Source organism: Passer montanus, unplaced genomic scaffold (genome assembly GCF_014805655.1).
Source record: "Passer montanus isolate IOZ18808 unplaced genomic scaffold, ASM1480565v1 scaffold106, whole genome shotgun sequence".
Classification (NCBI taxonomy): Eukaryota; Metazoa; Chordata; class Aves; order Passeriformes; family Passeridae; genus Passer; species Passer montanus.
The window spans coordinates 745325-769010 of record NW_024357170.1 but is presented as its reverse complement, the minus strand read 5'-3'; the positions used below and the strand labels follow the sequence as shown (position 1 = coordinate 769010).

At 45.2% G+C, this 23686-nt stretch overlaps 2 protein-coding genes across 25 annotated transcripts in view; one reads left to right on the top strand and one right to left on the bottom strand.

Annotated features, from left to right (window-relative positions):
• ARHGEF5 (Rho guanine nucleotide exchange factor 5) overlaps nt 1-303 on the bottom strand; it is a 34306-nt gene extending 34003 nt beyond the window's left edge. Inside the window, exon 1 of one of the 2 annotated variants that reach the window (XM_039720035.1) lies at nt 178-303. The gene's annotated coding sequence lies outside the window, so the exon portion shown is untranslated. The remainder of the gene's footprint in view (nt 1-177) is intronic. The other variant, XM_039720053.1, reaches the window with a different exon arrangement.
• LOC120507436 (protein transport protein SEC31-like) overlaps nt 1-20915 on the top strand; it is a 21241-nt gene extending 326 nt beyond the window's left edge. The window contains exons 1-7 of one of the 23 annotated variants that reach the window (XR_005628774.1): nt 35-272; nt 6937-7023; nt 7400-7512; nt 8239-8346; nt 9555-9685; nt 12625-12705; nt 13943-14393. Coding sequence is in view for 2 of the 23 variants with exons in the window: in XM_039720106.1 (XP_039576040.1) it covers nt 6937-7023; nt 8239-8346; nt 13943-14052; nt 14494-14512 (324 nt within the window). In the remaining 21 variants the exon portion in view is untranslated. Of the gene's footprint in view, nt 1-34; nt 273-366; nt 500-527; nt 3702-6936; nt 7024-7399; nt 7513-8238; nt 8347-9554; nt 9686-9802; nt 9861-12624; nt 12706-13942; nt 14394-14493; nt 14519-14641; nt 14701-15309 lie in introns of those variants that run through there. The other 22 variants (XR_005628770.1, XR_005628759.1, XR_005628776.1 and 19 more) reach the window with 22 other exon arrangements.
• The last annotated feature ends 2771 nt before the right edge of the window (nt 20916-23686 follow it).

Sequence of the window (23686 nt, the reverse complement as noted above, 5' to 3'; positions counted from 1 at the left end):
CCCCGCGCTCCCGGAGCCCGCCCGTCGCCCCCGCCCCGGCCCCGCGGGGCAGCCGCCCCTCCGTCCGTCCCGGCCCGGGCTCCGCGGGGATCCGGCGCCAGGCCCGCGCCTCTCCCGGGAATACGGCAGCGGCGATCCCGGGAATACGGCAACGCCGCCCCCGGCGGCCGCCCTTACCTGCGCTGGGCTCACATCGCGGGGCCGGGGCCAGCGGTGACCCCCCCCGGCGCCCCTCGGCCGCCGCCTCGCCGCCGCCCTGCGCGGGGCCGCAGGTATGTCATGAGTGCCGAGCGCGGCTCCAGGTGAGCCGGGCACACCTACAGGAAGGCAGGCGGGCCGCCCTGATTGGCGTGCGGGGCCGGCGGCCGCGCTCCGACGGCACCGCGGCGGGGCAGGGCAGGGCAGGGCGGCCGAGGGGCCGCGGCGGACACGGCGGCTCTGGCCGCGCTCCTGCTCCTGGCCCCGGCCGGCCACAGGCCCTGACACGTCCGAGCGGAAGGTATTTTCCTTTTTTTTTTTTTCTTTTTTTTTTTTTTTTTTTTTTTAATTCAGTAGTAAGAATATGGGTGAAGGTCCTGGAGGGAAAGGCGTACGGCGAGCGGCTGAAGTCGCTCGGTTTGCTCAGCCTGGAGCGGACTGAGGGCAGAGCTCACAGCAGCTCTGCAGCATCCTCGCAAGGAGGAGGAGCTGGCCCTGATCTCTGCTCTGTGTGACCAGGGACAGGACCCAGGGAACAGCTGGAACTGCGTCAGGGGAGGGTTAGGGTGGATTTTAGGAAATGTTCTTCACCCAGAGGGTGGTTGGGAACTGAACAGGCTCCTCCAGGCAGTGGTCACAGAACCCAGCCTGACAGAGCTCCAGGAGCATTTGGACAATGCTCTTGAGCACGGGGTGGGATTGTTGGGGTGTCTGGTGCAGGGCCAGGCATTGGGCTGGATGATCCTTGTTGGTCTTTTTCAGTTTCAGACTTCCTGTGATTCTGCAATAACTGTGTCCCTCTCAGGTTTGGACACAGCACTTGTTTGCTTTGCCCCTGGAGTGCAGCTGACCCACCAGCCTAGGTCTCTGGACCAGCTTAAGACTCAGAAATGCTTTTTATTTTTAACCTTCCTTTATTATAAAAGTCTCTTGTTTTCCCACTCCTTAACTTCACATGTATGAGCCCTTTGTGCTTCCTCCCAGCAGGCAGCTGGGTGTTCAAGGAAAAGTGTTGGCTTTACGGGATTACAGGATCCCAGGCAGGATTACATCCAAGATCATCAAATAAATGTAAATTAATGAAACACCTGAATTCAGAAGAAATTGACCATGCCATTGGTTGAAAAACTCTGTAGGCCGCATTAAGAAGCTGAGTCCACAGATACAGTTCCTGGGCTTTCTGTCTCTTGTAGGTATACAGGTGCTTAAAGGGATACAGGATTTATGTGAGGATGCACTTTGCCATGGTGTATTCCATAGGGCTTTGCTCACCAAACTCACAAAGTGTGCAAAGAATTATCTTAGACAGGTGGCTGAGGAAGGCATCACCTATATTATATATTCCATCTCTTCAAATTGACATCCAGAGTTGTCTCCTTGCTAAGTCTGCTTTTTTCTCCTAATAATTTCTTGAGGCTTACAGGTGTGTATCCTCCAGGATGTGCTCTGAAGATTTCAATAGAAAGAAGAAGCTTGACTCAACCACCAGAGAAGCCCTGCAGCCCACACCTAGGCAATCCTGAACCCTCCCTTGCCTGTGAGACCTGTGTGGAGTCTCCCAGGCAGGAAAACTCCCCTCAGAAGTGGCACACTGAGAACTCTCCCCAGCCAGCCACAGAATCATCCTCTGCCTGCTCCTGCCTTCTGATTCCTCCTTTCATTCATTTGTGTGGGTGCCTTTTTTCAGCAGAGTGGATCAGCTCCTGCAGCTGAGATTCCCATTCCACATCACTGCATTTACAGTCAGATGGAAGGAAAGGGATGCTTCAAATTCCCAGGAGCTGACTCTGGATCATGTCTCTCTTGGTTTGGTGTCAGACCTCTGGGAGATTATATAAATAGCTAGTGCATCTTCCCACTGCATTTTCTAAGTTCCTAGGAACTGGCAGCAAGTTGGAGTTGGTCATCCTGACTGGAAAACTGCTTCTCTTCTACCCAGAAAAGGCCAACTTACTGTCTGAGGTGGGCTTTCCCCTGTCCTTGGCACCTCCAGCAGCTGCAGAGGCAGTTTTCTGTTTGATTTTGGTCATCATGTCTTGAGGTACCTTGCTTTCTCTGCCTGCTGCACAGAGTTTGAGTGCCTGAACACATCTGGAACCCAGCAGAGTGTGAGCAGGAGAGGGCTTGTCCCATGCTGTGAGTATCCCATGTGGATTGGGCTGCGCTGTCTCTTAGCCCACAAAACTGGGCTGCAGCAGTTGAGTATGCCCCTTTCCCTTCAAGGACATACCTCCTTGGTGTGTATACACATACATATATATATGTATCCCTGGTATGTCCCTTCTCTGCAAAGAGGCCCAGCAGCACCAAGAGCAGGGCCCTGTACCCTGAAGTGCTCCTGCTTCCTGCAGTGCCTGGTGTTATGTTGGGCTGAGGGGCAGTTGGGACATTAACCTCCCACTCCGACATCCTCCTCGTAAACATCCTGTCCCGCTCAAGTCCTGTGCTGTCACATCCTCTCTGCTTTGCCCAGACACTATTCTGGGTTTAGTTCTACATGCAGAGCACACAGCGGGGCATTCCAAAATCCAGGCAGGCAGCAGGACAGAACAGTAACTTTGTTCAGCTGCTGACATGCTACAAGTACTGCAGAGGAGGAGAGTTGTTTAAACGTCTTCTTAAAACTAAAATCATCTGCTTGAGCCCTCCTTGGAAAGCCAGTTTGCTCCCCTAGGTATGTTCAGCAGCTGTACCTTACTCCAAGCAGATGCAAACCTGTGCATATGGCATGAAAAACCTTGGTAATAATGGAAGGGAGCAGAACAGAGATCTTGGAAACTGCAGCACAGTAAGTTTACACAAGCAGCAAGTAAAACACCCATCCCCGGTGAGTCAGTCCTGGCCGTTTCCTTCATTTCCTCCAAGGCTCGCTATGAACATCCAGTGGTACCAGCCCTTCTGAAATCCAGTCATCCCCTTTCCTGCCTCTTGTTTACGGCCTCCAGCACTGCATTTTCACTGCAGCAGACTGAGAGAAGTGCAGATTCTCCCCTGGCCTCAGCTCAGCTTTGGTAGCACAGTGCTCTGTCTGCTTTTGTGGGTGCCAGCACCTTCTTGAGCTACAGCAGGTGCTGAATTAAGAGAGGAAAAAGTGTCACAGTTACACAATAGGGTTTTTTAAAAAAAAATCTTGAATGCAGCTATATCATTGACAAAGGTTCTTTATCCCTACAGCCATACCTTTGGATTCAGCCTGGTAGGGTAGAAAGAAGCACTGGGGTGTTAGGTTGTTTTAAGTGTGTATTACATCCCTGCGATATGGGTTGGATCTTCCCTGCTTCAGATTGAGATGTATCTCGTGCTCTGATTTCCCCACATGACAGCAGCTAGGGAGGAGGACTATTTTTAGCTTTTGTTTATTGGTTTGTTTACAGGAAATTCTTCATTTGTGGGAGTGAGCTTGGGTCTGTGTTAGTCTGAGAATCCGCTTCAGTGCCAGTTGTGGATGTATTTACAAGGGTGAACTGCTGCTGTTGTCTGGGAAGAGGAATCATTTATCCCAGGTGTTCAAGAAACTATGGGCTTTACACAGACAAATACTGATTTCTGGGATGTTTCCTGAAATTTTTTCAAGGAGATGTCCAGGCAGCTCTGACAGAAAAGTTTAGGAAAATACAGAACTAGGAAATTCTCTTGGGTGATATGGATAGAAATGCTTTTCTGTGTGAAACTAATTATAAATCTACATTGCTGCCATAACCTGGGTTAATAACAATAGCTCTGAGACAAAACCCATATTGTCAAAGAACATGAACATCCAAAGACAAGAACAGACCAAAATGGGCTTCCCCCATTTCCTTCTCAAGTGTTCTCTCCTGGGAATTCTGAATAGCCTGCAGCCAACAAGTGACCTAGATACAATGCTGTGTCTGCTCTTATGGAGTAAAACCAGGAGCAAAATAATCCACCAAAATTATATTCAACTTCACCCAGATTTGGATTTTGTTGGTTTTTGGTTTTTTGGGGTTTTTTTTTTTGTTTTGTTTTTTTGTGGGGTTTTTTTGTGTGTGGGGTTTTTTTTGGAGTTTTTTTTTGTTTGTTTTTTGGGGGTTTTTTTGTTTGTTTGTTTGGTTTTGGTTTTGGGTTTTTTTTTCCATGCAAAAAGCAGTAAGAATTGTTTGTACAAATGGATACCTGCAGATGAACCACAAAGGCATAGTTTTTAGTCATGATGAATTTTGTACCAGTTACAGGGAAGGTGTACATTGGATAGATTACGTGTGAATGGCCTGTTTCATATGTTGTACAAATTTTTTCCAAAGTAATTGCAGTGCCTGGGCTGATGTGCATGTCAGGCCATTGTCCTACAAAGCTAAATTCCCCTTTTTTAACAGGGTCAGCTAGGAAAATTTAAACAAATGTATGGTTCCCGGGGGGCAGAAGCCCAGCGGGGAACAGGTTGTCCAGGATAGCTCACTGAGGGCCAGGATCGCCCAGCGGGGGGGGCTCAGGCACCCAGGCAAGCTATAGTGATTTGCAGCTCAGCTCTTTAGTGATTTCAGCTCTTTCAGCATGCCTGGGGCCGTCACCCTTGGGTATCGCCGCGGCGGCAGACGCAGAGAGAGAGAGAGCAGCGCTGTGTGGGTTCCGCAGGGTTTATTGGGGTCTCCGCGAAGGTTCCATCGACAGCTCTTCTCTGCCGAACCGGGCAGAGTGTGGGTTTTTATACCTTACAGGGGGATTGAAAACTGTCCAATAGTAAGGGTCAGGGGAAAAGTGACCTATGGATATACAGGGAGATAACAGGGTCCCAAAGGCGGAAGAGAGGGGCTTCTAAAACCTTAGTCATGCTGACTTTGGTATTTCCTAGCTCTCAGGCTTCTGCTCTCCAAGGACTTGCAGGCCCTGTGCCTGCTACACAAATGGACAAGGCTGCAGACTGTCTTTAGACAAAGGGTACTCTTAGGGGCATGAGAGTAAGGAATGGTCTGGAGAGTCCCTGCCTGTCAGCCATGAAAGGTGATAAAAGGATGTTTTTATTTGCACACATCCTGTAGCCTGACATTGCCCAACAGTTCACTTGATTATAAGCTCCTGCCTGTTCTAAAAGGGATGAGGTGGTTCTGAACTTGTGGATGTTGGCCTGGGGGAGGCTGATGGGCCTTCCCAGCTCAGTTTACAGCTGCAGTCCAGACTGATATCAAAGAAATTGACTGCTCATGCCATAGCTTCAGAACGGTGTGGGCTGCACACATGCAAATGTTGGTTTTGTTGACCTTCCCTGATTTGGATGGAATTGAGGGTAGGGATGGCCAGTCTCAAACAGCAAAAGTAGGCAAGATCGCCTCAGATGTTACTTCATTCTTGCCAAGGATGTAAAAAACATCAGCTGGGCAGAAGGGAAGACAAAGTACCACTCAAAGCATAGCTACAAACTGAAGAAAGAAATCCCCACAATCTTGCTCAAAATCTCACATGAACAACTGCAGCAAAACATGACTCAAAACTTCACATCTGTTTGCTTATGTACTATTTTTCAAAAGACAGAAGGAAATAGCTTAAAAGTTAGTCCAATTCCATTAAAATCCTTTTATTTGGGATTAATAAAATACGGATTCCTTTCACAAGCAAGAAGCTCCTTTGAATAAATATTGGGGGGAAAAAAGGAGCTATGCTAAAGGGGTTGTAATCTCTGAAGCAGTTACCAGCCTTTAGGGATACATACTGTGGTTAAAACAACCTGTTTCCTGCTCACCAGTAGCATTTGGCAACTCATTAATGGAATTCTCAGTGGGACAGTAGTAAGCTCTTACATATTTAGAAGGATTTCCCTCAGCCAAACTTGCAAAAATTGCATTTGATATATGTAATGCAGTATAACATCACATTCTTTTCTTCCTGTCGAATATATGGCTTTTGAAGCCCTGTTCCCACCTGATTATTATACAGAGATTTATATGGAAGTATCCAGGTAAATAACACAAACTTGAATTTAAAGGGTTTTTTTTTGAAAATACATAGTGCAGGGAAAGGGTAGTTTATGAGCAAGAACATTAATGAGGGTATTTTTAGTACTTTACACTGAATGTCAGCAGTGTATTTTACTGAACAAAATTATTGCAGTAATTTCTGGCCTGGAGTCCACACATATCAGGAGATCCATGGCCTACCTGAGGAAGATTCACAAAAGATACCCAGGAAACACAAGGCAATACCTGTAAACAAGGATCCAAAAAAATAAAAGCAGGTTGAAAAACCCCAGTGCTTCATACTATTGAGATGCCTCCAAAAGGGCAGAAAGACATTGTGGAGAAAAAAAATATGTACTGGGGGAATGAGTAGTCAGACAAAGAGGAAGACAGGAAAACTTTTAGTGGGCTTTGACTTTTCCCCATCATCCAAAGTTTTAATTTTTGGTAATCACAACATTGATATATCCAGAAATACCACACACAGATTTTGGGAAATCTTAATGAGAACTGGTTATGCAAACATTTCCAAACAGCCGTTCCTTTACAGCAGTCAATATAGGCAATTCCAAGTTCAGTTACAATTTTAAGGAAATCTTTGGATTTACCTTTTTACTTCCCTGAGATGCTCCATGCAAAGGATACCCCAAGCTGCTTGTTCCTGGGAGGTGCCTTTCCCAGACTAAAATCCCCAGTTGCAGCTCCCAGGGAGCCTTTGGGAGGCAGCCCTTGGTTTCTTGCGGTGCTTTCCATTTCTGTGTTGTGGGATTCTGAACTCCACAAAAAGCTGGATTTTTCCCTAAATCCTTCTGTGATTCTTCTGTTGCAGCTAAATCCTTGTGCAAATCTGAAGCCGAGCCCTCATGCTGCAGTAAATTGTTGCCCAGCCCATGATACCTTTCACATCCCTGTGCAGGTAATTGCTGAAGTGGGGTCTCAGCCTTACCTGCACCTCACACACTGATGTTTCCTTTCCTTCCTTAGCTGTGAGAAAAAGCCTAAATAGAGAGGATCCAGGATAATGAGCATTGTCTGCTTTTCCCCTTTGAGAAGTCCTGGAGAACATTACTGGGACTCTCAAAATACTTCTACTCCATTTGGAAATGCTAAAGCAAGAACTTAATCAGTCTTCCTCTGTACTTTTATATATGGGTGTTGATGGCAATTACTTCAGTTGGGCTGGGGGCTGACACTCAGGGGCTTCTGTAGAAATGATTCTGAACAAACCAACCCACTCATTACCAGAACATCTAGAACACTTCATTTTGCTTCTCTGTTTCTTTCACATTCAGGTAGGCCACTTACCCTGTGGTCATTTCTTCAGGCTTTCTGCTCCAGCTATGAACTCTAGAAATAAATTACTGTAAGGGAAAGGCAGAATATGGACAAAGTCACACTACTGCAGGTACTCTTATTCTAGTCCAGACATGCTAAAATAGTTGGGACCTCTACAAAACTAAGCATGGAGAGCAGAAATGAAAGCAGCATTTTGCCTTCAAGGGGCTTGCCAAAAAGAGAGATGTGGCTGTGTAGGAGCTGCACGTGTGCAGGCTTTTCCCTATGCAGGCAGCTGCAGCACCTGAGTGAGTGCAGCCAGGGGGGAGGATGACACTGAGCAGCTTTGCCCCATGCTCAGAACAGCTGCCTCTGCCCTAACCCCATCCTGCCCATCCCTCTGCTCTCAGAAACCATGGTGCGAGGAAGTCGCTTCTTCCTAGCTGAGGTCCTCATATGATCATGTCCATTTCAGTGTTGTTGCTTGTGGTGTCGGTCAGTAGCAATGACTCAGGCCAGCCCTTCCCTTCCTCTTGTTGGCTAGACACAAAATCCAGCCCACAAATTACTCGGTCCCATTTGCTAATAAAGAGGATCCCCTGCTCATTAAAAAAATGCACACAGAAGCAATTAGTTTGTTTTAAGGTCCCTTTCAGTAACTGTGAAATCAAGCCCTTAAAAGTTCAGAAATCCCAAATTCTCCCTGCATTCCAGATTTGTGTTTGGGATTTTTTGTTCTGGTTCTCTTGGTGGACAGAATTACACATCGTAGTGTAGCTTTTAACAGGATAAACACAGTAATTCTTTTTGCAGAGGAGGATAAACAAAGCTGAAATGTGCTTCCCTCTCTGTTCAGTGTCTTTGTACAAGTCCTGGAGGTGGAGATCTCCAAGCCTGGATGTGTGATAGTGGAGTGCCCCCTCATGGGAAGCTGTTCCTGATGCTGATTCCTGGCTGCATCCAGGTGAGAGAACGTGAGCCCAAACACCATTCTGTTTGTTGCGCCCGCTCCTCTATATTGGTTGTCACACCAGCAGGTTTAGAGAGCAACTTCCCTTTTTCTCCCTCAGGTAGTTTTTGTTTTGGGCACTGGCTTAAGGCTTTTTGTCAGAATGTTGAAGAAACATCCACCATTTTATTGTAGTTTCACCTTATTTAAAAAATAAAATCTCTGGGATTTTAGCCACCCATGGTGGCTTTCCTGGAGGCCCTAAACTTACATAACATGAGTCCTGTAATTAGATAACAAATCTCATAATAGAAAAATGAGCACATATTCCTGAATCACCTCCATGATGTTGGCCTGTTGTATACTGAGAGAGGATTCCCTGTGCCCCTCACTCCCCTCAGTTCTCAGAAAAGTAACCTTTCCATAGGAGGGATTATAATGATGGATGTGAGCTTGCACAAAAATACAATCTTGCTCATAGGGTGGGGAGGCATTGTTTGGAGTTCTGATGCTGTTGTTGGAAGGGCAGACTGAAGCAGGATTGTTTCCTATGAGCAAAGGCACGTTTTTAATGAATTGAGCTTTTGTCCTTAAAACACAAAAAGAGCCTTTTTTGTGATTCACACTGTGTGATATTTTTCGTTTTCTTTGCATTTAGTTAAGAACAGCACAAGAATAATCCTACAAATAAAACATAAAAGCAGAATGACCCTATAAAAAGAGTGGGGTTTCTACTTCAGCAAAAAACTTGCTGCATTACTGTGGAGGCTCAGGGTGTAAAGTGGCTGTGGTAGAGGCCACATTCTTGTCCTGTGGTCAACATGAATTGTCACAGACTCTTTCTCTTCTGACATTTTCACACCTCCTGAGACACAAGATTTGAAGTCCCCAAGGAATCAGAGAATAAAGAAACAAAGACCAAAAGGTTATTTAAAAGGTACCATAAGTAGATGGTAGACCTTCCATTCCTAGGACCTCCCCCTCTCTTGTTAGTGATTCTCAAAAAAACCATATGAGGCCCATCACCTTAGTAGGGTGCTCACATCCAACCCCTGCTACCTCTGTGTCCTGGAGCATTGTCACATTGTTCTCTGTGATTTGGGGGTTGTGCCTCATACTCCCTGCAGGATTCCCCACAGTGGCTTGAATATCTGTGCCTTTATCCAGCCTCTGGTGCTGGAATGCCTTCCTGGGAGATCTCACAGTGTGCACATTTCTTTCAGGGGCTTGTTTCCTGCTGAGGTGCTTTCACTGATGCTGAGTGAGGACGGGGTGAATCCTCGTTCCAGCTCTTCTCACTGGGAATAAACAGATCAGGCTTTTCTCCGGGGTCAGCCAGCTGATTCTGAGTCAGGTCAGAATTCCCATCAAAACCCTTTCCACATATATGCCCTACAGGAATCTGCCTAGATTGTTTTGGCTTAGATACCCATTCATCAACTGAAAAGAATCCTAATTCTATGTCCTTTAGGTACTCCATTACAATAAGATGTCCTGGTGACCGTAACTACTCCTGATGGACTGGGAAGGTCAGAATGCCTCTCTGTCTTGGGAGTATTCTCTGCAGTGCATCCCAAAAGAACCATATGGTCTGGGTTTTCTTGCAGTGCCTTATGCAGTATCTTATGGCCCTATATCACCAAATGGTGGAGAGATGACTTTGTGATCTTGCTGTGAGACTGGCCCAGGCCACAGACATTTCAACAGGAGTAAAAGTGCTCCGCAGAATATAAAGTGGCTGCTGCTTCTCTACATGGGAGCAGGATATAACAAAGTGAAAGGTTGGTTGCAGGAAGGAGGTGCCATGGGACAGAAATAGCACTGAAAGGTCTTGGCAGTATTTACCTGCTCAACAACTGCAGGTTTCTTTGAGAGGAAAGATCAAAGTTTTCTATCCAAATAGTGTTTTGAATTTGAATGCCTGCATTGAAATCAGGATTTGTAAATCTATAGTAGCTTTGTTATCCAAATGCAAAACTTTTTACTCATCACCCATATGTTTAATGATCCATGTGACATGCATGGGTGGTTTTTAGTTTATTTTTGAAAAGGGTAGATGGATTTTTGCTTTCCAAAGGCTACCTTGGGGAATAGCTCTTGGCAGTCCATCCTCTACTGAGAGAGCATGTTGATGTCTGGTTAACTTCTGGTGCAGGGGGTTTCACAACCTCCCAGATAATATTTTCCATCTCTGGCTTACACAGAGAAAGTTTTTGCAACATCTACTCTTGCTCTTTTCTCTTGTCTTCTTTCCTGGAAATTAAGTTGGTTAGATCTTATCTCTGTCCTTCCAGCAGTGTAATCACTGCCTCCCTTAACAGCAACCTCTCGTGTACTGCAACTGCACTGTCATGTCTTGCCCTATTTCCAGCCTTCTCCTCTAGACTCAATAAACCCAGTTGCCTGCTTTCTTCCCAAAGGTTGTTTTGCAAATCTCTTATCGCTGCAGATGTGTTCCCACACCCAGCCCGCAGCAGCCTGGCTGTTTGCTGTTGCCTGTCCTGTGCCAGTGATGGCTTTTGCTTCTCCCCGGCCGTGTTCTGCTGCACCCCCTTCCCTGTTCCCAGTGGCTTCCCGCGGTGGGGCTGGCCAGGATTCCTGAGTGGGTGTAGGGGCCCTGCTGGGCCAGGTGCTGGGAGCAGGTGCCAGGCCCCCAAGCCCTGCCGAGCACAGGAACCGGTACGTGCAGCTCGCTCCTTGCGCATCCCAGTCCTGCCAGGAAACCAGAGTCCCTGTGGGGCTTCGGGGCTTTGTCCTCAATTCCCAGGTTTGGGAATGTCACCAGCTCTCTCCTCAGAGGCTCCCAGATTACAGCATCAGAGAATGGTTTGGGTTGGAAGGGGCATTAAAGGCTCATCTCATTCCAACCTCCTGCCATGGACGCCTTCCACTATGCCAGGTTGCTCAGAGCCCCATCCAACCTGGCTTTGAACAGTTCCAGAGATGGGGCAGCCACAGCTTCTGCGCCAGGGCCTCACCCCCCTCACAGCCAAGCATTTCTTCCTCATACTTAATCTAAACCTACCCTCTGTCAGTGTGAAGCCATTCCCCTTCATCCTGTCACTGCAGGCCCTTGTCAACTGTCTCCATCTTGCTTCCTCTGCATATTGAAAGGCCACATAAGGTCTCCCTGGAGCCTTCTCCAGGCTGAACAACCCCAACTCTAGGCCTGTCCTCATAGGAGAAGTTAATTAATTTCTGATTGATTTTTGGTAATCTGCTTTAGAGACTCTCCTAGGGGGAAGAGGTTCCCATCTTCTAAGGAGTGTGAGCATTTCAGGAGCTCCTGAGGAGGAAGGGCTGCCAAAGAATAGGTGTAAATCATCTCCTTCATTTTAGGAGCACCAGCTTCCAGGATCAGTTGGAGTTATGTAGCCTCCTTGTATCACCTATTCAGGGAAATCATGGTCACATGCAGTGTTATGACACCAAATCTTTCCAGTCTAAAGAGCACAAACAGTATCTAGAGAGCTAGTTATTACCAATAGTCTAATTTATTCTAAAATGGACACATTCTGCTGTCATCTATTTCACTCTCTTCCCAGCACCCTTCTCCCCCAGATTATCCTTATATCATTTCCATGTTCCCAACAGATTCAGTGACCCCAAAGCAGGTATTTTATCCCTACTGCCTGGACAAGATACCACTTAAAACGCCTAAGACCATGGACAAGGCAGGTTCTCCCTGCTGATCCTCCCATGGGGATGTCAGTAAGAATTCTCTGCTGCACCTGGCCACTGATCTCTGGCTATAGGAACATTGATCCCTGGATATAGGAACCTGCTCATCTCTGATTCCTCTACATGCTTGTATTGGATTGAAATAAGACAGTTGGTTCCTAATGGGCAGCTGACAGTGGGATAAAAAAAAGCTGTATTTCCTTCAAAAACTAGAGGAAAAAACCATCCCCAAGCCTGTCAAAACTACACCATGAAATTAATCCCCAAATCTGAAAATATGTATTAAAATCAAAGAGAGCTTCTGAACTGTCTTTGATTTTGAAAATTCTTGGGAGAAATGGACAGTTAGGTAGTGATTCATCTGACCTGTTTTATGTGTCTACCTTAGGAAGAGGTGAATCATGCCCTAGAAAGGCTGCTTCAGTATTTAAAAAATGGGCTTTCCTTATTTTGTTTGATGATCTATTCTCAGTTTGTTATTACTGATAATATTTTACCATTTTTTTAATACTCAGTTAATCTTTGCTCAGGACAAGGATAGGCTGATAATATATCTTTCTCTGAGAACTGTGATTTCAAAAAATCAGCAGTTTCACTCCTGTGATTTTGCAGTTTGTCTTCTGAAAGGGATGTGTGGAATAGAAACAGTGAAGTCGTAAGAGCAGAGAAGACAGAAGCCCAAAGGGGAAAAAGGTGAGCAAGTCAGAATCTGAAACAACACAGTCAGGAAACGCAGATTAGGTGGTTTCTCTAAAAAGCTTGTTGGTTCAGTTAGAGGAAAAGGAAATTTGTATATGTATAGCTGTAGTTTTGCTAACTGTATATGAAAAAGGCAGATTAATTTATTGCACACACTATCCAATGTTGTTATATTAGATATTATACAATACCAGCATATACTGTTAGAGAATTTATATATGTGTGTGTGTGTACTGTGTGCAGATACTATGTGCAGAGCAGCTTTACAGAAAAGGGCCTGTGTGTGGAAAGTGGTGGAATAATTAACTCTTTTCTTACATCCAGTGATCCAGGTTTTTAAAGTTGCTGAGACAAATCCAATCCTTCAATATAGCTAAGAAACACAGATGGGACCTCACTTAAGGGATGGTCCACAAATGTAAAGATTGACTCAGTGAGATGTAGACTTGAGCTTTAATTCATGTTCCTGTGGTTGTCTCCCAGCCCTAGGCCAGGTTTAAAGGTTCTTCATCACAGATATTTTATTCTCTCTGTTGTATTTGCTTTCCCCTCCCTGTGAGCCTTTGTCAAGAGCAACTAATGAGCTGCATTGTGTCCTTTTTCATGTATAGGCTCTTAGGAGAGCTGTATTTTAAAGTAGAAATGTGTTCATAAACTTTATGTATGAAAAGGGTGATAGACTGAGAGATAAAAGTAATTTCATTGGGCAGAAGTTACTTTACAGTAGATGAACACACTGTTATTCAAAGTAAACAGCATCCAAGCTATTCATGGAATGGCATTTGTCTTCAGTAAACATTTTACATAATACATGCAAGTTATTCATGGAATGGCATTCTTTTTTCATAGAAGTTTTATGTAATGCTGGCCACTTGGGACTCCCAGGAAGTAAAGATTTGATAACAACATGGTCTCTCATCTTATTTTCCATTATTTTGATCTGAGAGCTACAAAAGTAGTTGTAATGTGAGGGTTTCATTTTTTTTTTTTAATTCCAAACTCCCTGAACATTTCCAGTCAACTGCTGTACATGCAGGTGTACTAATAAACCTTTGCTTTCCTTTGTGACCTCTCACAGATCACTCACTATTTGTCCTAATGCCCTCCTCCAAAAAGTCAGCAGCTTGTAAATTGGGAATTTGCGATGTGTCTGTGATGACTTCAGTTTTGGGAGGTATGGGATGCTATTTTAAAGCATAACATAACTTCGTGGGGGCTTTCTTTGTTGCAGGTACTGATGACAAATTCCCCTGCAAGCTCAGACATCAATCCGTGGAAGAGCGAGTGTCAGGAGCCTGGTTATGGAGCCATGGGGCCATTTATGGACAGCCTTTGCTGGAGGTGGGTGTAGGCCACCGCAAACTTCAGCCAGGAGGAGCAGGAGATACTTCGCCTACTGAGTCATGGCACTAAATGTGCTTTTTAAAATTATTAACAGTGAAATTCAGTGGAAGAATGAGTCAGGTCATTGGTATTTAGTCTGAACCAGAGTTGTGAAACTTCAGGTGACTGTGCAGGAGGGAGGTTACCATGATGATGTGCATCATTCATGGAAAACACATGCTTACACCTTTCCTTGTGTTTCTTCTTGCTTATGTAAAAATCCTGTAGGTATAATCACCTGAAAGATTGAAAAGCTTTTAAAAATTTCCTACAATAAATTGCTGCTTGTCATCCCTGGATGCAATTCTGAGATAAAAAAAAAGCATCAGTATTTGCTGATTTACATAGAATTTCCTAGGACAACCCCAAAATAAGTGGTGGCTTTATCCACATTTTCAGAGTGCTGCTGCAATCATGATCATCATAAAAAAAGGAAAACACACAAATGGACCATGCAAAGTAAGATGGTTTGTGGTTTGACTTAATGACCTTAAAAGTGCTTTCCAACCTAAAAGATTCTGAGTAGTTTTGTTTGACCTCATTGCAGCCTTCCAGCATCTGAAGGGAGCCTGCAGAAAACATGGAGAGAGACTATTTACAAGGGCCTGGAGTGACATGACAAGGGGCAATGGCTTCACACTGACCAAGAGGAGTTTAGGTTGGATATGAGGAAGAAATTCTTCCCTGTGAGGGTGGTGAGGCCCTGGCACAGGTTGCCCAGAGAAGCTGTGGCTACCCCATCTCTGGAACTGTTCAAGGCCAGGTTGGATGGGGCTTGGAGCAGCCTGGGATAGTGGAAGGTGATAGGGAGGTTGGAACCAGATGATCTTTAAAGGTTCCTTCCAACCTAAACCATTCTATTCCATGAATCCTTTCTGTACTTCTGCCTTTGGATGGTACTAAGTCTTGATGGAACAACATCTCCACAATTCCCTGCCCACAGCAGCAGTTGGTCAGGCACCAAGGAGCATGTCATATACGTCAGTAAGTGATTTTAATTGACTAAATAGATTTTTTTGCTTCTGAATAAATCTATAAATTTTTAACTATACTTTCCATCTTTGTGTCAGAATCACTGTCTGTTGGTAGTGGCCAGTATTTAGCATGTCTCTCAGGCATGGTTTTTGACCACTATAAACACATTTTGCACACTTCTGGATAGCTGTGTATTGCTCAGGAACTGATCCAGCTAAAAATAACCAAATTACTTTTCAGCCACTGAAATTTCAATCTGCATCCCCCTGCAGCTGCACACAGAGATGCACTGACACCACAAGCAGAGCTCAGAAGGAGTGACCACAAGTACACACGGAAGAGGAGATGAGGCTTTTGGAAGAAAAGAAAGTGGAAACAGAGCTCCAAGGGATGAGAAAAGTAGTACAAACCTGGCAGCTCCAGTCCTCAGAGGTACTTAGCAAGACATGAGCATCGATTCCAGCTGTGTGACATCCACTTGGAAAAGATACCAAATTGAACCTCCTCTGAGGATACTCCTCGTGTGCAAAAAAGGGCACATTTCTGTTTAATGCCTTTGTTCTGCTTTCTCTTAACTCCCTGCTGCTCCCCCCAGGTTCCTGTTTGATGGCATGGATTGCATGGTGGCATTACCAACTTGAGGAATCCTGAGATGTTCATTACCACCCACCCAAGACTGCAATTTTCCCTCACTTGTGCCAGCCTTGCTGTTTGTGGAGCTGTGCTGAGCACTGGATCAGGGAAGCAATCCAAATTAAAAATAACTCAGTAGTGTGGCTGGTGATGGCAAGAGTTTTAGCCATCCAGGATAATCTGCAGTCACAAATCAGCAAAAGCTGCTTGCCATTTCAGATGTCATGAAAGCCCAGCCTCAGAGATACCTATTTAATACAAGGAATATGAACCTTTCTGCCAGTGAAGGAGCCTGGGGAATGAGGAGGCAGGAATCCTTTGCCCATGTTCACAAGGGACACAAGAGCAAACCTCACTGTGTCCAGATGGCAGCACAAAACATTTTCACACAGGTTTTGCTTTAGCAGTCCTTCACATGATGCTTTTGGAACAAAAGTTAGTGGCAGTGTGTGCCATTCCACTGATGGATGTTCTTCATTCTGCGGATTAGGGAGAAAGCGACATGGATTTTTAAGTGTACTGCAAATACGGGGGCTGTGCCATCTCCAGGAAAATGAATAAAAGAGCCTTCTTCACAGACAGCTTCATGGTACAGAGTGAAGTAACAATTTGTGGATGCATTCCAGAAGAGGATGTATTCCTCTTCTCTGCTCTAGAGAAACAATGCCACTGCTGTGATGCACCAGCACTAACATTCATGATCATATCAGCAGTGGCTTTACTGTCACCTACTGACAGACTTGGAGGAAGCATTAGAATTAGTCATTCTCTCTTGTATTCCAAGCCATGTCTGGTTTTCTTTTGGCATCTCTTCAGTTCATGGTTCATGCCTCCTGGGTTGAGTATTTCTAAGTACCAGTCATTTCCTTTTTTTCCCCTCCTGCTTCTGACTTGGCACTTCACCTCTGCTCTCCCCAGGAACGTTCCTGCTGGGAGGTGACTGACTTGAGCACTGATGGCAAAGGTGGTGAATTCAGAGACTCAGAGCCTGAGGAGTTTCAGGATCTTCTCAGGTTACATTTCTAGAGAAAGGAACTCACTTTCTCTCCACATGCATTCATGGCTCTGGTCAAAACAAGGTGGAAGATGCAGGTGAAACCCACAATCACATTGGCAGCTGCATCCCAAATTAGCCAAAGGAAAGTGCCTGAAGCTTAGGGCAGGATGTGGCTGCCCTGAGGCAAACCCTGAGTGCTTTCACAGCAACCCCTCTTCTCAGGACAGCCCTGACCAGTAACATCAAGGCTGACCATGCCAGGGAACTTGGATTCAACGGTCCAGACCAAATAACATCATGTTTTACCATCTTCTTTCACCTCTCTAAAAGTATGAGGAGCTGTGTTCATTAATTCTTCCTTCTCTAGACACAGGAAAAATGCTCTGTTTCAGCCCCTTGATTCCTGCATTCCACTGCTGCTTCCCTTTTCCCAATAATTGTTAAAATACTTTTTTTTCAGTAAAGCATCTTGTGGTTCCTGTTTCACCCTGTGTTCACATAAAGGCTTGATCATATGTCCAAAGAATTGAGAAGATGCCTGAAATCCCTCTAATGTGTACTACATGTAAACTCTGTTTTTCCTGTTTTGTTTGGTATTTCTGCCTGAAGGCATCAGGAGAAATCCAAAGGTCATCTGTTAAAGAAATCAGGCAAGCAAAGAAAGCAATAGACCAGCAAAGAGGCACCTTCTTAAGCACAACAGCCAGGTGCAAAGCTGTGGGAAGAAACTTCCCAGTCCTTGTCTTGGAAAAGATCTGCTAAGGCTGGGAAAAGGGACATGGAAGGATACACACAGGCCTGTCAAAAGCTCTGCCATCTGTAAAAGCAGGGGCACATTTTGTGTGCTTGGAGGTGCTCTGGGGTAAGCAGGGCGAGGCTGCCCTTTTGTGAGGGGAGACACTGACAGAGCAGGGACAGACAGAGAGGCCTCCTCTGTGGTTCTGTGTTTGAAGATGGGAAAGCACAAACATCTCAGCCGCAGGCAGGCAGAGTTCAGCAGCATTGTGGGGAAGGTCAGCTGGAGGGAGAGACAGAGCAGAAAATGTCCCAAGACAACACATGAGCAGTAGGGCAATTGTAAGAGCTCTGGAAAGCAAAAAGAAACAAGTCCAGGTATGAGGGATCAGTGGGGGATCTGAAAAGTTGTGACCCTTCTTCCATGCAGCTATTATTACCTGCAAATTACATTTTCCCATCAGCGTGAGGAAGTTCAACCCTCCCCCAGTCTTCCTTCCTAGTTGTTCATCCAGTTTCAGCCCCTTCTGCTCTCCCTTCCCCTCACGTGGTGGCCTGGTTCAGCCATTCACCACTGCAATGGCAAAATGCTTTGGGACACCTTGACTTTGGGTCTGTTGCCTCTTCTGACCTCCCTTTGCTCAGTCTTCTGAAACTTCCTTTAGTTCCTTTTTTTTTCCAGAGAAGGGGCTCCTGCTGATGTGTCTCTGGCTATTCAGACCAGTGTTGCTGAAGTGAAGAAGAAACAGAGCCTGAAGTAAAAGTCTCCTGTGCATGCAGGGACACTTTTTGTGATACATCTCAAAAAATGTTTTAGAGAATAGGCATAAAATACTTCAAAAATTTACTGAACACACAAAAACACACCTCTTGTCCAAGACCACAAGAAATCTGTTTTTCCAGTCACAATGAAGCAGAGTGTAAAAAGCTGTATTTCAGTCATCACTATTACATGTATTTTTTAACTAGCAGCGGACTAGAAAACTGGATCCCATGCATCCCAAGTAGCACTGAGAAAACAACCTCCTCAGAACTAGGTGCTTCTACCAGCAGGATGGTGTGTCACTGCAGAGAAAAAAAGACAAACCACTTTCCCTTATAAAGGAAAGGTGAGCACTGAGTGCCCTCCTCTGGCTTTTCAGATTCTTTCAGAAATGTGAGAAAATTAAGCCAAATTCCAAGAATGTCCCTCAACTCCAGATTCTTGGGCTGAGAAACTGATGGAAACTCACTCTGGGGAGAAAGAAAAAGCAAGCAAGCAAGAAAAAGGAAAGGGAGGGAAGGGAATGATAAAAAGAAGGGGAGAGAGAGAGAGAGAGAGAGAGAGGGAGAGAGTTGGGATAACAACACCAGGGTGACAGATTTTATTTCAGAGACATCAGTCATCCATTTGTCTCTCTCAGGTATTTCTCAAGTGCCACAGTCCCACTGCAGGATCTGAGCACTGTTAGCACAACAGAAATTTGCAGTATTCTACATCCCACAGCTGGCAGGAACATTTGGGCACCAGCTGGTGACCACAGGTCTGGCATGGAGTGTGCTAGGGATGCTCTGCTGGAATTAGAGTAGCTAATTGGCTTTTTCCAGTAGTCTCCCACTGGTCCTGAGGGAGGAACTGGCTGGTAGAGAAGCCACTGTGGTGGTTGCTGTCAAAGTGAACCTTCTGGTTCTTCCCTTGTTGCACATCTCCAGTATGTTCTGAATTTGTCTTGTGAATTTATGCTGCCGACAAAGTGATTAAATCCCAGGAAGAAGAGGAACATACCCTGTAACTTCTGCAGCAGCAAGGGTTTCAGATTCTCTTCTCAAGCTACATGACCACAGAAAGTAAAGTGCAAACAGGCCAGGGGAAATTAATTATTTCAGCCAAGTGACACTGAAGAGGCAAAACTAACAGTGGCTGTGCAAAGGAACTCCAGTTATGTGCTTAGACTGGTGAGCAATCCCATCATCCTAGCTGCTAGGGAACAGCTGTGAACCCTAAGGGCACCTCCATCTGGCATAACTCTAAATAAATTAATAAAGATCTTAGAAATAAATCCATGTCAATCCTTTTAATTTATAGAGCACTGCTAAGTATATATCATGCTTCACAAAGCATGGGGAAAGGAAAATAAATGCCCTGAGGGTTGATGTGAAGGGGCAGACACCTATCATAAGAAAAGGAGAGAAAACACCTGCACCTTGGCCATGTGGCAAATGGCATCGGATCCTGGTACCAGGGAAAGAGGATGGCTGGGTTTTGGTATGCAGAACTACACCCTGGAACTCCCTGCACAATTCCAGTCCATGCTGGGGGTGTGTTGGGAGGAGGTGGCTGAAAAGCAAAGTGTGGGCTAAGGGCATCACCACGTCCAGCTGTCTGGAATCCAGGCGACCTGGTGTGGTCATGCCCTTGTCCCCCCACCTTGTACCTCAGGGCTGGACCAGGAGCTGCACACCTTGGTTCACACCCAGACCACACTCAGGGATGCTACCAGCACCTGTGCCCCTCTGGTGTGACATAAGGAGAAGCTGTGACTGAAGCCCTTCCCGCAGTGGCAGCATGTGAAAGGTTTCTCCCCCCGTGGGTGAGGGCAGAGTTGTCACTCAAGCAGGTCCCACCCTTGGCTCACTGCTGCCCCAAAGCATCCCTGTTCCTCTGAAGACTTTCTGGGACCAAGTCTCCAGGAGAACAGACATGTTCCCATCACAGCTTGGAGGAGAAGATGTCCTCATGAGAAGTCCCCACAGAGTTTTGCCGCCCCCAGCCCATCCCATTGGAGACCAGGCTTTCCTTAAACACCTCCAGCTGACTTCACCTCCTCCCTAGGCAGCCCATTCCAGTGCTTCATCACCCTTTCAGTGAAGAAGTCCACACCTCCCCTGATGCAGTTTGAGGCCATTTCCTCCAGTTTTGTCCTTTGTTACCTGGGAGCAAAGCCCAACCTCCACCCTGCTGCCCCCTCCTGTCAGGGAGTTGAGCAGACAGAAGGCCCCCTGAGCCTCCTTTTCTCCAGGCTGAGCCCCCCAGCTTCCGCAGCCACACCTCATCAGATCTGTGCTCCAGACCCTTCCCCATCTCGGTTCCCTTCCCTGGACATGCTCCAGCCCCTCAATGTCTATCTCACAGTGAAGGGCTCAGAACTGGACACAGGATCTGAGGTGTGGTTTCACCAGTGCCCAGTATAGGGCTGTCCTGCAGCCCCTCCTCTGCTACACAGCCTTCACAAGCTCTTTTGCACTGCCACATTTTTCTGTTGTCTCTCTTGTTCTCTGCATCTGACACTCCCTGGCATCTCTTTATATCACAATTGTCTCTGATTGGGCCCTCACAATTATTCATTCCACCTCCAGAAAGAAGAGAAGGCTCTAGGGAGACCTTACTATGGTCTTTCAGTATAAATAGTTTCCATCTTTCACATAGGCTCCCTTCAGGTATAGCACAGGGTAAATCTTACCTGTATTTTCGGAATTTGCCAATGTTTTAAGAACCTTCTGGCTTTTCAGGTGGGGCATTTTGGACTCATCCCATGGCTTCAGCGGGTTTTATTCTGCCAGCCAGCCCTGGCAAGACGATGGATGTCTGCCTGCATTTGAGTGCAATGCAGTTTCCTTGAGTACCCAGGTGGTGGCAGATTTGGAGTATGTTAAATCAGTCCTTTCAACCTGTTTTGCAATGGAACCAAACTTTTTCTACACGGGTTAAAGATGAAATTGTTACTCTCTCATTCCTCTGACACCATTTGAATGGTTTCCATTTAAAATGGGAAATCTCTACATTCAGGTATAATTAGTCTCTAAACCCAAGTTATCCTCTATGTTATTCATTTTCTTATTAAATTTCTGCTAAATCAAACTTTATTGACTAGACTTGTTGGGGAAGGGCTACTTATTATTTTGTTTATGTTTAAAGTAACTAATTAAGTACTGTTGAATTAAAGCATGTGTGGATTTAATTCCTGTGTCTGCTGTATGATGCAAACTATCCACTGTATTTATTAAGGTTTCCATAGAATTTACAGGGTTACCAGCACAGTAAATAACATGGGGCTTTCAGAGGTAGGGTGGGCACAGAGGATGCCTGTGATAGTTTGATTTCTTGCTTTCATACATGCCAAGGAATTTATTTGGTTTAGTTCTTTCTTCAAACCCAGCAACTAAGCTGTGACTGCTGTACAAATTTTCCTGGGTGACAAACATAGGGTAAATATTTTGAGTCTCTTTAGGTTTGTGCAGCATTCCCTGGTTTTTGCTCCTGTGGGCATCCCAGCAGCACCACTGGAGCTTATGTTGTGCTGATACTCACCACGGCTTCTGAAGTCTTTCCCTGAGTCTGTGCTTCCCGTGACAGATTCTCCATTCCTGTAAGACTAGTCTACCATCACAGAAAATGAAATCCTCTGCCTCTGAAAAAATCACTTCATTATCCTTCTTTGAAAAACATGAAAATCCTCAAAACCAGGGATCCTGCCAAAGTGCAAAATGCATCTACAATATACTACCAAACCAAAATGCATGGAGTAAAAATAAACATGGTAAATCAAGCTTTAATCCCAGTCTTAAGATCCCTTTGATGCTTTTCCAAATGTTTGTTCATCCCAATTTTTCAAGTGTTTTCAGGAAGCATTCATTCCAACAGCCATATTGTGTGTAACCATGCTTTGTGCAATTCCTTCATTTCCATGGGAATATGGTGGGCTCTCTTTTGTCCTGGAGATTCTGGAAAGCTGAAATTTGGGCCATATTCAAAGACAAAAGGCATCATGCAATAAATCGCGCCAGAACTTATTCTCTATGAAAGTGCTTCCCATTTGAGGGAATTGCATTAATGCTGCTCTAGACTGAAAGTTGTTTGTGATGGGAAACACCATTTCACTTTGTATTTGTACAATATCTAAGTGCAGCTGCCTCTGCCCAGTTCAAGGTCCCTAAGAAGCTGCTGTTGTATAAATAAAACACAGTTGTAGATCCCCACCTGCTGGGTTTTCTGCATATTGCTGCTACAATTAGACTGAACTACTGAATTTAGGAGGAAAAAGTCTGGCCATAACTCCTGCTTGTTAAGGAAAGAACTGTATATAATATTCAAGCTGGTGAATTTGTTATCCACTGGTGACCATGCCACTGAGATCTTGGGCACATTCCCAGTAGCTCTGCTGAGATGGAAAAGCAACCACTTTGGCCTGGGTTGGAAGGGACCTCAAAGATCATCGAGATCCTGCCAAAGGATCCTCATCAGGGAAGACAAGCTGCAACACAGCCGTGTCTCTATTCTCTGTTTAAGCTCTGTGTAAGTGAAGGGCAAATGTGCAGCTCCCTCCTTGCTGCTGTTTCAAGTTCTATCACTTGGCTCAATTTTGCAGAGAGATTAACAAGAGAAGGAGATGATGACTTAGAACCAAGGCTGTCTAAAGAAGCAGCAACATATCCACTCCCTAAGTTGGAATCACTGCACAACCAACTTGACAAAGTGCTTGCTCCACAATCGCCTCTTATTAAAACTCAATGAGGATTTGAAAGATAAACATCTCAAATTACCACAAAAGGTACCCCATATACAGCTACTGAATGGTCTGAACTGAAAAGGGAATATAGCTGGGAATGTGCTGAATTTATCTGGAACTGAGTGTCATATTACCATCCACAGTGCCTTATCCACAAGCTATGACAAAAGAACCAAGTGATTAAGCTGGAGAATTATTTCAGTATATGCAACCACGAGTCTGGTTTAATGGATTAGAACCTGGATCATGGGTTACTACCCTGCTAAAGCCTTTAGGACTTACAGGCCAGAGAAAACGGTTAGTGTGAGTTGGAATTGCAACTGTCACTGGAGTTATTTTTAAAAATTGGCATTAGCCTAGTAAAGTGCATTATAACATGCTGATTTATCCTTGGCATTTTCTACTTTTCTATTTTATCTCTTCCTTTTCTCCTTCATGAGGAAAAAACGTAGGTGAATAATTGCTTTGGATCCCAACATTTAACCTCATTTGTGTTTTTATCTCACTTTTGCGTGTGTTGAGAACCTAACTTCTTTCAAGAGCTGTGGATTCAGGCAAAACTTGCCTTTTCTCCCAGCAGAGTACCAGAAAATCCCATCTCCCAGAGTGGAGATGTCTTCCCCATCACCATGAATGAATGATCATTTTCAGCCCTAAAAATTTTACACTGATGAACCTTTGTAACTTTTAGAATATAATTAATGTCTTATATGCAACCACATCACAAAAACCACAATGTAACTTAGCTGAAATAATTATCCTTGTC